Genomic DNA, 17,954 nt, shown 5'->3' with positions numbered 1-17,954 from the left:
TGAAAAACACTAGACAGAGATCCGAAGTGGGGAGGATGGGCGGGTGGTGGAGCACCCACGGGGACACATCTCGAAGAACCATTGTTACTACAGGTGAGTAACTTCTCTTTCTTCTTCGAGTGGTCCCCGTGGGTGCTCCACAATAGGTGACTACCCAGCAGTAACCCAAGTAAGGAGGCGGGTAATCGGTTTATGTGCAGCTTGCCCCCCGAGAGGACTGCTGTCGACAGACAGGTATCCTCTCAGAATACCCGAGGCAGGGCATAATGCTTGGCGAAGGTGTCATAGGATGACCAGGTCGCCGCTCTACAGATGTCTGTTAATGCGATGCCCTTGAAGAAGGCTGTTGATGCCGCCACCGCCCTGGTGGAGTGAGCCCTGGGCTGGGCCAGCAAAGGAGTCTTTCGAAGTTCAAAGCACATTTTTATACAGGACACAATGTGCTTTGAGATTCTCCGGGAAGAGAGACCTTCTCCTTTTGACCCAGGAGCGAGAGAGACTAGAAGCCTGTCCGTTTTCCAGAAGGACTTAGTTCTGTCTGTGTAGAATGCCAACACCCTCCTCACATCTAGGAGATGCAGGCGTGCCTCCTTGCCGGAGCTGTGAGGCTTCGGGTAAAAACAAGGGTAAAACTATTGGCTCATTAAGATTGGACTCCGGAGAGACTTTTGGAACAAAGGCTGGGTGCAGCCTTAAGGTTACCGCCTCCTTTGAGAATACTGTGCAGTGCGGCGTTGCCAGCACTGCCGTGAGCTCACTCACCCTGCGGGCTGACATAGTTGCAAGGAGGAAGGTTGTTTTTATTATAAGGAGACGTATGGGAACTGTGGCTAATGGTTGAAAAGGTGGACCCGATAGCGTGCTGAGCACCAAATCCAAATTCCACGATGGTGGAAGCGATTTCCGAGGGCGAGTACAGGTTTAGCAACCCCTTCAAGAACCTGGTAACGATAGGATGGGCGAATACTGTGGGCCCTTCCTCTGTATGCCGAAAAGGCTGATATAGCAGCGAGGTGGACCTTTAGCGAGGATAGAGAAAGCCCGCCTCTCTTGAGGTCCAATAAGTATTCTAGTATTACAGGTATAGGAACGTCAAGGGGAGCTAACTGCTTGGCGGAACACCAGGCTGTGAAACGAGTCCATTTGTGCTTGTAAGTCCTCCTGGTGGAGGTCCTTCAGCTACATTCCAGGACTTGTTGTGCTCCCTCTGTACATGTGCTCTTTAAGGAGCTGAGCCATGGATTAGCCATGCTTGTGGGTGTAGACCTTAAGGGTGCGGGTGCACTATGGACCCTTGAGCCCGCGGGAGTAAGGCTGGTGCCACCGGTAGAGGGAGCGGTGGGCGGTCCGACATGCGCAGAAGCAAGGGAAACCATTGCTGCCGATCCCAAGCGGGACTATGAGTATCATGCGAGCTCTCTGCCTTCTGGCTTTGTGCAAGACCTTGCGGATAAGCACTGCGGGGGAAATGCGTAAAGTAGGGAGCCCTTCCATGAAAAACATGAATGCGTCCCCCAGGGACCCCCGCCCCACTCCTGCCCTGGAGCAGTGCTGGGGGCACTCTTTTTTGTTGTACTGGGTGGCAAACAGATCGATCTGGGGGAACCCCCATGTACGAAAAATGCGCTGTAGCAGATCGGAGTGGATCTGCCATTCGTGCGTGATTGTGAAGCGCCTGCTCAGCTGATCTGCATTCACGTTGTGAGCTCCTGGCAAGTATGAGGCTTTCAACGTTATGTTGTTGGCGATGCACCGATTCCACAATCGGAGTGCTTCCGCACATAGGGCACGGGATCGTGCTCCTCCTTATCGATTGATGTAGAACATAGTGGAGGTATTGTCGGTATTGAATCCCGACTACTTTGCCATGTAGGTAATCTCGAAAATGTTTGCAGGCGTTGAACACTGCTCTGAGCTCCAGTATGGATATGTGCAGTGTCTGTTCCGCAGGGGCCATAGGCCTTGCGCTACCTTGTCGCCGATGTGTGCTCCCCATCCCTTGTGGGAGGCGTCGGTAGTAAGAAAAATAGAAATTTGTGGTTGGTGAAAAGGCACCCCCACTAGCAGATTCTCAGGGTTTTCCCACCACGCCAGGGATCTGCGCACCTCTGTTGTGGGCGACACCACCCTGTGGACAGTGCGGGATGGCAGTTTGTAAACGCTCGCCAGCCAATGCTATGGGCTTGACATGTGCAACCTGGCATTCTGTACCACAAACGTCGCTGCCGCCATATGGCCCAGCAGCTGTAGGCACGGTAAGATTGGCACCGTGGGGCTGTATGTAATGACTTTCACCAGCGAACTGACTGCGCGAAAGTGGGCATCGGGTAGGTACACCTTTGCTGTGATAGAGTTTATGCGTGCCCCTATGAACTCTATATGTTGTGTGGGTTCAGACTTTGACTTTGCCAGGTTGATGACTAGGCCCACCGAAGAAACGTGTCCGCTGTGACGCGTATCATGTGTGAGACCTCTGCCTTCGAGGTCCCTTTTAGCAGGCAGTCGCCCAGATATGGGAGAAATAAACACCCCCTGTCTGTGCAGGTGGGCTGACACCACTGCCAGGGTTTTGGTAAAGACTCTGGGGGCCGAGGAGAGGCCAAACTGAAGAACCCTGTGCTGGAAGGGCTCCTGGCCGACCGTGAAACGGAGGAAGCGTCTGTGTGCCAGGTGGATTGTTGTATGAAAGTAAGCATCTTGTAAGTCGAGTGCTGCAACCCAGTCTCCATCGTCCAGTGCCGTGAGTATCAAGGCAACTGTGATCATCCGAAAACGTTGCTTGCGCAAGTAATGGTTGAGGCCCCGAAGATCTAAGATGGGCCTCCAGTGTCCTGTTTTCTTCTCTGGTAGGAAGTAGAAGCCTTCCCCTGGAAGGGGAATAATGAATAAAAACCTTCCCTTGGAATTATTCCAGCACTCTTTCCACCGCCCTTGTGAACATAAGGTGAGTCACCTTCTGCTTGAGCCTCGCCTCATGGTAGCGCCCCTGAGGTGAGGCCTGGTGGGAGGCTTCGTTGGTGGAAGCGACTGGGAGGGGATCGCGTAACCGTGGCTATGATCTCCAGCACCCATGTGTCTGTGGTGATCTTTTGCCATTGGGAGTGGAACGGTCTGAGATGATGATGGAACATGAGATGAGAGTGGCATTGAGCAAGGGTATAGATAGTGCAGCCCCCAACATACCCATCAAACTTGTTGCCTTTGAGGCCTGAGCCGAGGGCGTACGGCTTTGTTGAGAACGTCGCCTAGGGTTCTGTACTGTTGCCGCTATTGATAGCACCCGTGGCCGTAGCCCCGTTGACATTGAGCACGCTGAGGATATTGAGCGTCCGTGCTGAGGATAAAATTTTTCCCTCCTGTATGGGGGAGTATAAATGCCCGAGGTTCTAAGTGTAGCTCTCGAGTCCTTACTGGAGTGAGGGACCGAGTCGGTTGAGTCTGCGAAACAGCTTTTGTGTATCAAAGGGAAGGTCCACGATCTTCGCCTGTAGGTCCCTCGATATACCCGACGTCTAGGGCCAGGATTCTCTATGCATGACCACTGCTGTAGCCGTTGAACGTGCCGCCATGTCCAGGGCAATCTGGACTCCCGTCTGCGATGCTGCGTAGCCCTCTTGACCCATCGCCTTTAACACCGGCTTTTTGTCTTCCGGGAGTGAATCCATGAGGGGAGTAAGCCCAGAGTAATTATCAAAATTGTGGTTTGCTCGGTGTGCCCATAATTTGCCATTCTCAATAGACAGGCCCATAGGAGAGGAATATACCTTCCTGCCAAACAGCTCTAGCTCCTTAGCATCTGTGTCCGATCCCCCGATTTATACTGAGAAGCCTTTGACCTCTGATGGGACGACCCGACCACCAAAGAATTTGGTTGTGGGTGACTGAAGAGGAACTCCATGCCCTTTGCCGGGACGAAGTATTTGTTATCTGCTCTCTTGTTCATAGACGGAACAGAGGCCGGAGTCTGCCATATAGTAGTGGCTGACTCCAGAATGGCCTCGTCCAGCGGAATAGCAATTTTGGATGAAGCTGGGGGTCTCAAATTTTTCAGGAGTTTGTGATGTTTCTCCTGCCCTTCTGCCATTTGAATGTCTTGCGTGAAAGCCACCCTTCTAAACGGCTCCTGAAAGTGTTTAAGGGCATCGGGGGGAGAGACATCCCCGGGAGCCATGGCCTCATCTGGGGAGGATGAGGAGAAACCACTAAGGTAAACCTCCCTCGAACCCTCGGGTTCCTGTGGTCGATGATACACTTGCTCGCCGGAAGATTGTGAAGGAAAGTCTCGGGGTTCTAAAATTAACTTCCCTTGAGACAACTGTGTTTCCGTCCCCGATCGGGAGTGCCCGCAGGGGTATTGAGCGGCCGGGCCGGGGGGACCTGCCCCTGGGTGTAGGCCTGTGGTTTGTCTGCATCCAGCATGATAAAGGACAACCATGGCAGCATGGGCAAAGGTCCGGGGATGGAGACCTGGACCACTCACGGGGTGGGTACCCCCGATGTCTGGGAGAGCGAGACCTCCGCGACGACACAGATAGAGGTGAAACTGGCTTGGGATAATACGCCAGGGGATCCAATCCCAGAAATGGTGAGGGTGGCCCAAGCCATGGTGACATTGGTTGGAGGAATGGAGAAGGAGGTTTTTTTTGTTTTTTTGTTTTTTTTTCCGGATGGGCTGGTGGAGACACAGGCCTTCAGTGCGGCGTGTGAATCTCGGGGCGGGGGGGAGGGCTTGGTGCTAACAGCAGCGCAGCCCTGTCCAGAGATGGACTGCGGTGCCAGGTTTTTGATGTTGCCTTGCCCCTGTGCTGCGGGGCCAGCACTGCCCCCTCCCATGCCGGGGATCTCGACCCCGCTGTGAGTGCCGCGCTCGGCACCGTCAGCTGCGGTGCCGTGTGGGTATCTCCCTCCGGTGCCTGCAGGCTCCGTGCCTGGCAGCCCTGCACTGCTGGTGCCGTGGGGCTCTGTGCCGTCGGTTCCGGCGCTTGCCTGGCTCACGCTCTAGGCGCTGTGCGTGCTGGCTTTTGTTTTACCGGAGGCTCAGCCTCTGCCATGTGCGCTGCCGCTTGCCTGAGTATGCGGCTGGTGGCTGTGTGCTCTGCTCGTCCTGCTCGCTGCAAATGCACGGCAAGGATCGAGCCAGGGAGAGTTTCCTCCGTTTCTGCACTGAGGGGGTCAGAGAGCATTTTACGCCTCATCGCTCTGTCCTTCCTGGCCCTGGCTGTGAGCCTAGCACAGTGAGAACGCGTCTGGGTAAGCTGTAATTCCCCCAGGCGTCGGATGCCTTCGCTATGCCCCATGGGGGCCGGCATAGCTTCACGGTATGACTCACGCTTTTTAAAACCTGAAGAGGCCATTGCGGTGAGTCCTTTATTGTTAATCGGGTACTTAGCACTTAATCCGTGCCTTTCCACCCCAAATAGTGATCACCAGCCTGCGGCAGCGGGCGGCCTAAATGGCCTTCACGTCCGCTCTTCTCTTCTCCGCTCCTCTTTTTCCCTTTTTTTTTTTTTTTTTTTTTTTTTTTGCTGATATTCTCTTTGTCTTTGCCTTCTCTCTCTTTTTTTTTTTTTTTTTGTTTAAATAACCAAAACCAACAAATTGCACGTGGAACAAAACCACTAAGTAATCTGACTCTGGCCTTAGCCTGAGTGGATTCCGTCTGCAGCCGATGGCGGTTGAGAAGGAACTGGCGGGGACCGGATCGTGCATGCGGCCGGGGGCGCGCAGGGGGGTGGCGCGCGCTGGCGCATGCGCGATCCAGGAGAAACTGCTGGAAGATTTCCGATCTGCGGCGCCGGGCGAGCCCAACACCTATTGTGGAGCACCCACGGGGACCACTCGAAGAAGAAGCCCCTTTCCCTCAGCCACTGCTCATAAATCATGTGCCCAGCCTCCTAATAATTTTCATTGCCCTTTGCTGGACTCTGTTCAATTTGTCCACACCCTTCCTGTAGTGGGAGGGGGTCGGAAAACTGGATGCAGTATTCCAAATGTAATCTCACAAGTGTTGAATAGAGGGGAATAATCACTTCCCTCAATCTACTGTTGGTGCTCCTACTAATGCAGCCCAATATACGATTAGTCCTGTATTGCCACACTTCATTCTCTGCTGCTGTTGGGATGCTGCCTTCAAAACTGGGCACCCAGTGAACAGCTGTTGCTCTCCAGCCACCCGGCTTCAAAGGCAGCGCAGAATTATGGATGGCAATGTTTTGACAGCCCCTCCCCTCGGCAATCCTATTTTGCATGAGGACCCCAGTTTGAGAGACACTGGTTTCCCCTGTGAAATCTACATATTATAAGATAAAAGGACACTAAAAATCAGATCTCATGGTTCATGGTGTATTTTTCATAGCCATGAATTTGTTAGAGCCCTAATTATAGGTGAAGTGCTGTCTTCTAACTGAACTCTGCTTAGCACAGTAATGCTAAGTGTGGTGGAAAAAGTGAATTCAAGGTATGTTTGCACTCCCCCTGTGCTATGGGCTTGCCTGGTCCTAAGCATGGATTAGAGCAGGGTCAGCTGTGATGGACCCAAACAGCTATTCTTGCAGCCAAGAATAACCAGAGAGCAGCTATGTCCTTGCTGCTATGAGCTGTGAATAGGACACTGTAAAACTGTTATGCAATCTAGCAAATCCCCTTAAACTATAGTCTCAAATGGCCAGCTACCTTGATTACACAGCTTCATACCCCATCAATTTTCATGTATCTTCACCTAATTTGTAGTGGTCATCTAAGTGGGTTTCTACAGCACACAATTCAAACAAATAAAAACAAATTACATATTTAATGTCTAGACATGTCTTAGATTGCAAGTAGACACTGAAACTAAAGTCTAAATAGAATAATTCCATGTTAATATAGGAATACAATTCCCCACAAATTTATATTACAAGACTAGCTGCCTTCTGTGTAAATTGAAGAAAATGGTAGTAGAGCTTAGTGTTGAGAATCAGAAGTATAACTACTTAGTCACATCTTTATTTTTTCAAGCTGCATATAAAAGTTGAAAGGCTCATATATGTCTATTTTGCTTTAGCTTGGCATATTTTTTTACAGTATTTTCAGAATGCCTTTTCAGTTCTTCAATATGTGAATTTAAAATCTCCTCAAACTCTCTTGCTCTTTTCTCTTCTTCTTGAAAGAACTTTTCTGCTGTAGTTGTAGGTGAGGACATCTCTGGAAGAATCTAAGCAATACATAGAGCAGACACAGACTGCACTGTACTGAAAGTACAGCAATACTTTTACATGATTGAAGCATAAACATTTTATCTTAAGTTTTAAAAGCTGCTAACTTTGTATAATTTCTGTCTTTTAGTAAAACACAGACTTGGTCCTCAGGTGTGTCACTATGTGTACTATGAATCATAATTTGGCTCACCTGCCACCCTCAAGACCCTTGGGGCAGTCGCAGGCCACTGCATTGCCTGTGTACTTTAGAGTAGCCTCAGGGCAAACACTGTTTTAAAACATGGGATATAAAAAAGCCCCGTTCCACCCCACCCTTTTTTTTTCTTCTGAGGAAGTTAGATATATGGTCCTCTAAAAGAATGTCAATTCAGTAATACTGGAAACCAAGTAATTCAAAAGATGTTTAGTATTAGCCTCAACCTGGTATGATGAACATGCCTCATTTCTCCTACCAGAAACCATTTCTTCTTCTGGTGTTTCTAGGAACTTCATGTCAAATTGTCTTCACAGTGGGATGTTCCTGATATCCATGGCAACTGGATCATTGGTCTGAATCTGGACTTGGGACTGCCCCTCAGGAAGGCCTTCCCCTGAATAAAGTTACTAATTTTCCCTGAATATTGTTGTTTGAGATGTGTTCACTGCTGTCTTGCACACGGAATGAACAATGCATGAACCAATGGTGAAGCCACCCCAATCCTCCTCAGTTCCTTCCTACTGTAAGAAAAATAGACTGGGGAAGGAAGGTAGGTCATGGAATCAACATATGCAACACATATCTTGAAGAACAACAGTTATGGAAATGTTTGTTACTATGATGGAGTCTGCATACCATGCACTGGGCAACTGTGGGCAGAGGCTCGTCCCCCAGCCATACTGGGCATGCTCCAAGTGCTGCGCTAGCAGAAGTTTAGTCTGGGCTTGATACTGGAGATGAAGGACTTGTGACAGGAGCTTCAGAGGCAGACCAGCAACAGACCCAGACAGTGGCAGCTGGAGACTCAAAAGACTGGAACGAGCCTCCAAAGGTGGCAGAGCCCCAGAGAGCTAATAACCAAAACTTGATGTTTCAGATACTGAAGCTAGTCCAGCATGTGCTGAATAAAAGCAAGGACTGGGGAAACCCCTTTTATTCAGGACCAGATGGAAAACATTTTCCATTTAGCCAGGTAAGCAGTCCTAGTTGATGGTTTTCTGTTGTTAACCACAAAGTTTCTGGTGCCATCCGGCCTGAAGACTGGGACAGAGGTGACTGCAATTTGGTGAAATGAAGTCAGTGTGCAGTGGGAGAAACAAACTACACTGGCCTACAGATGTTAGTTTTCAGAGCCAAAAGACACTTGTTATATAAACAATTAAAAGTGCTATTCAAATAAAATTATTTGCAGCAAAGCCATAACATAAAATGCAGGAGTTGCCCAAAGGAATGCCTTCTTCCTTTTCAAACTACTTAATACACAAGCATCAGCCAGAAAAAGAATCCTTTGGACATAATTCATTCATTAAAGGGAGTGTCCAACCAGTCCTAGATTAAAAATGCACAGGTAGGGAATTATTTTCCCTTTCTCAATTAACTTTGTCAGTCAGTTTTCACAGCGGCACACTGAAAGCAGCATCAGACATTTTCTCTGAGTAGAGGTCTGTCAGACAAGATTTTCTTCTGTCTCACTTTGATAATCTGCAATTCTGTGAGGGCTGCAACTGGCTCTTCCACTTGCTTGTTAAAACTTTTGTTTCTGAAGGCATTTTGTGATGGCTGTTGAGGCCTGAGTTGTAGGGACGAGTGAAATACAGCATTTATGAATACTATATGGAAGTAACAAGTTCACAAGGGGAGTACTCTGTATTGAAAATGCTTCTTGTGTAGCAGAAGCTAAAGTATTTCTGAGTGACTTCCCCTGGTCAGTATATTCCACAGGAAATCTATTTTGTATTCTGATGTTTGGGGAAGAAAATTTTGCAATGGTGGATTTCAGTATTTCCCCTTAACATATTGGTCATCTTATGTATTTGAGATACCTGAGATTTAAAAGGGTTTTATGCTATTGTTTCTCTTCTTACCACAAAGAATCTTGTACCCTTTCCAAAACAGCCCTTTCTTCACAAAGCTGGTTCTGTTGTTCCAATGAGTAGGAGATGGCCAAATGCATGTTTTATCTTCTGATACAACAGAAGGTCTCACTGATAGTCTTAGATTATTTTAACATACATGGGGAAAAGATAAACTTGTCCCTTGGACATCTCAAACACCCATTTTCTTAGATGACTCATTCACAGGTGACAAAAGGGGAAATCTGCCCAGACTTGGTATCTTGTTTGAAGCATCAGTGACTGCTTTGTCTCTGCTCCCCAGAGAGTGTACATATATATATTGTGGGATGTCTGTGATCAAGTGGGAGGTCACTGAGTGTACATGTGCTTTAAAAAATATTTTGAACTAGGGTCTCAGAGCAGCTTTTTTCAGGAATGTTTCACCTAATTGACTTGATAAACATTCACATATATGTCCCAAGGGCAGCCATAGCTTGAAGGAATTGGAATAGCATGCTAGACTTTGATACCCTTCTAATACTTTGTAATTATTATTACATATTATTTTATATATTAGAAGGATATCAAAGTCTAGCATGCTATTCCAATTCCTTCAAGCTATGGCTGCCCTTGGGACATATATGTGAATGTTTATCAAATCAGTTAGGTGAAACATTCCTGAAAAAGCTGCTGAGACCCTACATCAAAATAGACTGTGTCTTTTTTTTTAAGTGCATGGACACTCAGTGACCTCCCCCTTGATCACTGACATCCCACAATAGACAGCAGCCAATACTATCAGCCCTGATGCAGTTGTATTCAAATTTTGTTTAAATGATCTTATTTTTCTGTCTGTGTATTTGGAAGGAATACTCTCTGAGTATAACTATGTTCTTTACTAACCTGAGGCAGAGTAATGAAGACATTGTACTCCTCAGGTACGAGTAGGTCTCAATAGAGAATTCCCACTCCATATTAATCATGTCTTTATAAACCAGCTGAGGAAGAATCGCACATCTGACAACTTTCCAATTTTTATTTAGTTATCTACTTATTCATTAGTGTTTCATTTTCTGGAAAAAAAGCAGTTATGAAGTTAAACCCCCATTTGTGCTTAATTCTGGAAAACTTAGTTGAGAGTCTGATGTACCTTGCTCAGAGCCTCAGTTTGAGATTTTTCTTTATAAGAGCTAAACAGAGACCCTCTCTCAGCAGAGGATTTAAGACTTTGTGTCCTTTTAAATGCTTAGATCTTCCTCCAGTCCCTGAGCCAAAAATACCTGAGAAAAAGTGTGAGGAGCCCGGTGAAGGGGAGAGTGCTAGTCCTGGGTATGTGTCCTGCATTTCTCTTTAAGAAAATATTGGTACTTTTATGACCTCCTGTGAGACCCATAGAGGCTGAAAGGGAAGAGGAGAAAGGGTGGAGGATTTGAATCACTTTACCCTATGCTCCTGGCTGCTGACCTGGTTTAACTAGGGACTGACTGCACAAAATGAGGAATGAACTGGAGCCATTGGAACCAAATTACTCACTGGTATGAGAGAGGTCACAGCTGGCATAGAATCATAAGATTAGAGGGGCTCACAAGAGTCATTTAATCTAACTTTTCATGACACCTGAGGCTTACAAGTAAAATTGCATGTAGGAAGAGGGAATGTTTTGTGAACTTTTCAAAGCATCTTGGAATAGACCTTGCCTACAGACTTGCTGCCTACTTTCTTCCTGGTAGCCATGGAGAGAACTTGCCCTCTTACTGAGCAGCAGAAAGTTTTGACATATCTTTCCTATTTGCTCCATGAGTTGTAGAAAGAAGGGCCATATGACTAGGGGAGGATGGGAACTGTAGGCTTGAGTGGGTTTTGAAAAACATCCTAGGATCCATGTCACATCATGCCACAGATTCTTGCCTGGTCTCAATGAAAACAGTTTACAAGTGGTTGGCTTAAGTGACATAACGCAGACCTAGCTCATGCACTAGCTGGGAGCTGGTTTCACTTGGCCTCCTGTCCTTGTCTGCCATTTATTGGGAGAGAGGAGATGGAGGAAATGTGCTATCCATCAAACCCCTTTCTAAGAGCCAAAAGAAGATATATGTTTTTAATCTTTAACAATGTTGAGGACAAAAACCTAAAGCCAATGAAGAAATCAAAGCATGTGTGTGTACATGCACACAGCTAAAATGTCTGCAGTCTTAGCTAGAAAAGAAACCTGGGAGTCTGCAGACTGTGCAATTTGGAGATAGAGAATGCTGGGCAGTTTTTCTTGATTGACTGTCCTAAACCTAGGCTTGCAGAAAAGATGTAGTCTGCTCCCAGTTACCATGGAGATTGGCAACACCCCACTCTGGAGAATGACACAGAGAGGACTGAGAATGTTATAATTATTCTTTTCCTTTAAAAAATATACAGATTATAACATTCAGGTTGTTCTGCTTCATGTTTGGATAATATAATCATTTACACCTAGAATAACAAGTATACAAATTGCTTTTTTTAATAAATCTACTTCTAAAGAAATTTTAGTGTACTAACAGCACATTAGGTTCCTAATTAGAGTAGTTATGAATTTACTGTGATAAAGTTGTTGAAGCAGCATGGCCCAGCTGAAAGCCATATTGGTAACTTGCTAAGACCCTGAAGATCACATCTTATTTTCATGACAGCATCTCCATTAACAATGAAGTATGATCTAACATGAAATACATCATCAACGCATGTGTAAACTATGTTATAAGAATCCATGAATCACATTTGTCCTATAGACTAAATTTCTGCACCACTTTAGTGTTTAAAGTAAAGTAGCTACTCACCACTGGGTTGACTTCGGGCACATTGTACACATGGCTCAGTAAAACATCACACCTGTGCTTTTCAGAGAATGGGCTGTTGTAGTGTGAAGGATGTAACATTGGTGGTGATGGGGATTTGTCATCTAATTCCTGGTCATGATCTCTAAGTCTCTGAGATGGTAAACTGATGCTGCTTTTCGTACCACTGATATCACCTTGACCACGTAGAGTAAGATTTTGGTTTCTGTAATATTTAAAGATAGTGGTTTGCATCAGTTTCACTGCCATTCAGTATGATTTTGGAAAAATCTAAAATAATAAAAACATAGTTTTGAAATATGAAGGCCAGCTAAAACTATGAAATATAGTGGTTAGGCCATGTTTTTCTATTAATATAATCTTATCCTTTTTGCTTTTCAAGCTGCTTCATGTAACAGTTCCATGATGGATAAGTTTAATCAAACAACTGTGGGCCTGGTACTTTCAGAGTATGACATTAATCACTCAAATTTATTTCCCACCTTAAGGAATGGACAAGATCCGTGGTAGTGACAATACACAAGAAAGAAAGTGCATTGGAATTCAAGGACTACAGAACAATTGCCCTAACAAGTCATCTAGGCAAGGTGCTGATGATGATACTGATGGAGAGACTGAGATCACAGATAGAAGAATATCTAGTGGCAAGCAGGCAGGATTCAGGAAAGATAGTGCCAAAATCTGCTGTATGGTACATCTAAGATTGATAGCAGAGAGAGCTCAACAAAAGCACATGTACAATTGCTTCGTCGATGTTCAGAAGGCATGGACAGTATAGATTAGGAAGTGAGTTGGGCGGTGTTGGAGTTGTACAGAGCGGACAGCAGACCGATATGATTGTTGAAGGATATCAATGACGGTGCGGAGGCAGTGGCGAGAACATGCAGAGAGATGGGAAGTTGGTTTAGAACGAGTAAAGGTACATGACAAGGAGATCTGATATAACCAAGTATCTTCATCACGCATCTAGAGACAGCAATGGACAAGATCAAAGAAGTAGAAAGGATATCTGTGCACAGGATGAGAATCACCAACTTGACGTTCGCAGATGATACAGTTACCATTAAAGAATATGAAGAGAAACTAGCAAGAATGGTGCAGATACTACACGAGGAAGCGAAGTGGTATAGACTGATTATGAACATCGATCAAACAAAAACTATGGTTATTTTGAGATGAGGAAATAGGAAGAAAAATTAGTGTAGATGGGATCAAACTAGAGAATGTAGAGAAGTTCATGTATCTGGTAAACAATATAACATATAATCTAGAAACTGTAGGAGGAAATAGTGACTAGTATAGTGAAAGCTCGAGCGTGTTTGAAGGTGATGGATAAGATATGGAAAAGCAAAGTGATTAATTTAGAAATGAAGTTGAGCATCTCGAAAACGTGCATTTTGCAGCATGTTGTATGGATGTGAGATATGGGTGGTAACGAAAGATTCAAAGAGAAGGATATTGGCATGTGAGAGGAGTTGTTATAGAAAGATCCTGAGAATAGGATGGATTCAGAAGGTCACCAACAGGGCATTAAATAGGAAGACACATCTAAAACAGAACCGACTGCAGAAGGTTATACAACAGAAATTACAGCTATTTGGGCATATATGCAGAATGAATGACAAGTCAAGACCCTGGTATTGGCATAATGGACAGTAATAGGAGAGGCAGACCCCTTAAAGAATTGATAGATGATACAGTAAATTGGTGCAGAACTAGTCTACAGAAACTAAGCTACTCCACACTGGGCAGGGAAAAGTGGAAGGAAATAGTGAGGGAGGCCTCAGACACCCACATGCGCTGAGCCCATGGTGGTTGTTGCTGAGGATGATTGATCTGACACACTATTTTCCACTGCTTTAACTGATATTCTGAGCTATCATACAAGTGTACTAAAATGTACGTGCTTTATTTAAATGATTGTATTTTTCAAAAAGTGTTATTTTTATAAAGTTAGTTTTTACTTTCGATTGATTGAAAAAAGGGACTTAAAATTTTTTCCATTTAATTTTTTAAAATGAATTCCATCATGTGTATTATTTTGGTTTATCCCTGTAAACTCTTATTAGTCACTATGTTTTTAGCAAACAAAAAAACAAAACCAAAACAAACAAAAAGCTATAGTCAATTTGGTTTCCAATAACATTTTTTTCCAGTTTTCAAACTCGAAACATTGATTTAGCTGTGCCGAAATGGTGCTCTACTCCAAAGTTCTCACTCTTATTTCTTTTTCTGTAAGGTTTTGTTGACATGCAATCCTTCTCCATCTTTGTCATATTTTCTGGCTCAACTTAGATCAGTCTCTTTCAACATTTGATTAGTAAAGGCAGTTCTGATGACTGTACTTGATTTGGTGATTGTCACTTTTCTGTTTGTTTTATGTAAAGCAATCCCATTCCGGGCAAATCCCATTTTCCTGGCACAACCCAAACGTTACATTGCTTTAAGTTATCCTAAGAGGAAGCTGTGTATGGAATTTGGTGGTTCTAGCTGTCAGGGCTGCAATGTATTCTCTTTTCTGTGTTGGGGCCACGATGGATTTGCGAGTGTTCAGGGTGAGGCACAGACTGGTGAAAATGACCATTGCCATGTGTTCTAGAACTTGCTCTTGGGGATTGCCCTTGATGAACCAGTTGTCCAGGTTTGGGAAGACCTGTTCCCAGTGCTTCTGTAGGAAGGCTGCCATGACTGCCAGGCATTTTGTGAATACATGAGGGTCCACTGAGTGTCTGAACAACAGCACAGTGAAACGCTATTGGTGGCTACTGACCACAAATCTGAGGAACCTCCTTTGTGCTGGGATAATGGAAATATAGAAGCAGGCATCCTTCAAGTTAAGGGTGGCAAACCTGTCCCCTGGAGGGATTGCCAGTGGCTAGGGAGACCAACCAAAATATGAGCCTTTTTATGAAGGCATTGTGGTTTCACAGGTACAGAATGGGCCTGAACCTCGTCTTGGCCTTGGAAATAAGGAGGTACTGGGAGTGTTACCTCTTGCCCCTGAACTCCTAAGGAACCTCCTCTTTTGCTCCTAGAATGAGAAGAAATTGCATCTGCTGCAAAAGAAGTTGCTTGTGAGAAGGGCCTCTGAAGAGGGATTAGGAAGATGAGTGGCTAGGTTGAAGGGAACTGAATTGGATAGAGTATCCCACTGCTACAGTGCTCAACACCCAGAGATCTGGAGTAATTTGCCAAGGCATAATAGAAGCAGGATAACCAGTTCACAATGGGGGAGGGATCTGGTTGGGGTTCTGGTGTTCTGTCGTTCACAAGCTGGGAGTTGTTTAGAGAAGTCCTGGCCCAAGGAAGAGTGAGATAGCATCTCCTGTTATTCCTGCCACTCTGCCTGGAAGAGTTGTTTCTAGGCAGCCCACTACAAAATAGGAAAGGGGGTATGTGCTTTGAAAGATTTCCTCTGGGGTGCAAGCGTGTGGACTCCTAGGGATTTTAAGGTTGCCCTTGAGTCCTTCAGGCTGTTCAAGCAGGAGTCGGTATTCTCCACAAGCAGGCCTGAACAGTCAAACAGCAAGTCCTGATTAGTGTTTTGGACTTCTGGGGGTAGGCCTGAGACTTGTAACTGTGAGCGACTCCTCATGCTAATTGGAGCAGCGATGGTGCAGGTCTCAAAGACTGCTGAGTCCAAGACCACTTGAAGAGAGGTCCTTGAGACAACCCTGCCCTTCTTGATTATTGCTGCAAACTCCTAGCAGGAGTCTGAGGGGAGCAGCTCTTGAAATTTTGAGAGGGGACTCTGAGTTGAAATAATAGCTGCTCAACACTGCTTGCTGGTTAGAAAGTCCTTGATTCAACAGATCACGTGGCTGAACAGGTCCATTTTCTTTGTGTCCCTTGATTTGGGTATAGGCCCTGGTTGGCTCTGATGCTCTTCGTAGTTTGCTGCATCTGCTAATAGAATAGCAGATGGGGGGTGTCTAAAAAGGCACTTGCATCCATTTTGCAGCATAAAGTACTGCATTTCTATCCCCTTAGCTGTGGGCAGTGCAGATGCTGGAGTTTGCTAGAGCACCTCTGTGGTGCTCTGAATGGTTTTTATCAGAGGCAAGTCACCATGCAGGGTTGGGTCAAGAATGTCTACCATGGGATTCACAACTTCTAGGTCCTTAAGATGCAGGTTTGCAGCCACTTTCCAGAGAAGTCCTGGTGACCCTTACTTTCCATTGCTGGGAGCATCATGGTAGAGGTATTGGCTACCACCTCATCAGGGAACAAGGATGAGGAGGCCCTTGGGACTGGATCCTATTTCCCTTCTGGCTCCATGGAGGTTGACCCAGGCACAGCCACTGGCTCCATAGTGGTCTCTGGTGCCAGTGTTTTTGCTGGGTAGTGGCTCTGTGTGGGTTCCTTTCAATGGGTGGGGCCATGTGCTCCCTGTAGGTCTGGTGAAGCTCAACAATGACTAAATGAGGAGCACAGGGCACACATGCCATGGATGTGGCTCTGTGGAGGTCTACCCTTGAGTTTGGTGATAGGCCCAAAGCATCCAAACGGCCATTGGACAGGGTCCTACCACTGTTGAGGCCAGGAACTTAGCAGTGCTGGTACATCCTATGACCTGCAGTGCTCAAATGGGATCATGCCAGCTATGTTGAGAGATCAATGACTGTTTGCCCAAGTTCAATGAGTAGTTGGAGCCTGAACATGGTGGAGCCAAGTCTGATGGTAACGGAGAACTGGTAGCACATCCAAGAGGACCGGAGCTGCATCATCATGGTCTTTCACAGTTCTTGACTGCAAGTGCCGCTGGTGATGCTCTGAAGGTTGCTAGGGCTGCGTTTATAGGGACGGTGGTGCCCAGGTTTGCATTGGTGCCTATGTCAGTGCCTGTGCTGGTGTAGGTGCCAGCACCAGCACCTGGGTCAGCCCTCACCTGCAACATGAGGGAGTATACTGTCAGCAATGAGATCTTGGGCAGCTTTAAAGGTGTCAGGGGTGAAGGGGTCAACCAACTCCTCTAGCTCTTCACAGGCAGGTGAATTTATCTCTTTGTAGGGCCAGAGTCAATGGTGCTGGATTTGTGGCCCAAAATTCAGGTGCCCTGACTTAGAGTGCACCCTGCTAAGGTCCTTTATGGATGCTTGGCTGTGGACCAGGCTCTGTCCACCTTGTTTTTATTATGCAGCACTTGGGAGTGTGAACAGTGCCACATGCTTGAAACTACTTTGTGATATGGGAGAACACGTTGCTGGTGGTTTCTTGAAGTCTTTTTCTTTGGCACTGAGGAATCCCAAAATGAGGGTGGTGTGCTACTCACTGCTGTTGCCAGTGCAGATTCTGGTGGCAGCTGGTAGTGGCGCACTGCCTCCGTTAGCAGGAGCATTAGGCAATTAGTCCTACTCTTTCTTTCTCCTGAGTCTGAAGCTTTTGCAAATAGGACAGTTATCTGCCTGAAGACCTTCTCCCATACACTAGAGGTATGAAGAGTGTGGACTGCAGCTCTAAAAGGACTTTCACACCTGAAAATGTGCATGCCCCAGTGAGGGGAACATGAAATAGGGGAAGCCCTCTTTCCCCCAAAGTTAACTGAATCTAAGTACAACTACAAAAGAATAAACATTGGACTATATACAACTACCTATGGGATAACACTAAGCAAGCAGTTGTAGAGCAAGAGTATGAAGATGGTCCAACACCCCTCACTGGTGGTAAGAAGGAAGGGGTGGCATTGTCCTATACAGACAACCATGAGGGTACCACCCCAGGGGCCCTGACAGCTGATCCAACAGTTACCATTACGAGAAAACTTTCTGACAATGCGGTGTGTATGCACATACCTCTTGGAATGCACAGGAGCACTCACTCAAAGAAGAGGTTACTCAACTGTGCACTAACTGACATTCTTCAAGATGAATGTCCATGTGGGTGCTTCAGAATAGGTGTT

The 17,954-nt window shown here is 46.0% G+C and overlaps 1 protein-coding gene across 1 annotated transcript in view; it reads right to left on the bottom strand.

Annotated features, from left to right (window-relative positions):
* Window positions 1-6,812: 6,812 nt before the first annotated feature.
* DEUP1 (deuterosome assembly protein 1) overlaps window positions 6,813-17,954 on the bottom strand; it is a 118,789-nt gene continuing 107,647 nt past the window's right edge. The window contains exons 12-13 of the mRNA XM_074984034.1: window positions 12,038-12,260; window positions 6,813-7,192 (exon numbers count right to left, since the gene is read on the bottom strand). Of these exons, the coding sequence (XP_074840135.1) occupies window positions 7,019-7,192; window positions 12,038-12,260 (397 nt within the window). The 3' untranslated portion in view covers window positions 6,813-7,018. The remainder of the gene's footprint in view (window positions 7,193-12,037; window positions 12,261-17,954) is intronic.

The sequence above is a fragment of the Carettochelys insculpta genome, chromosome 1 (genome assembly GCF_033958435.1).
Source record: "Carettochelys insculpta isolate YL-2023 chromosome 1, ASM3395843v1, whole genome shotgun sequence".
Lineage (NCBI taxonomy): Eukaryota > Metazoa > Chordata > Testudines > Carettochelyidae > Carettochelys > Carettochelys insculpta.
Note: the sequence above shows the minus strand (reverse complement) of the source record. Positions and strands in the feature narration are given on the sequence as shown.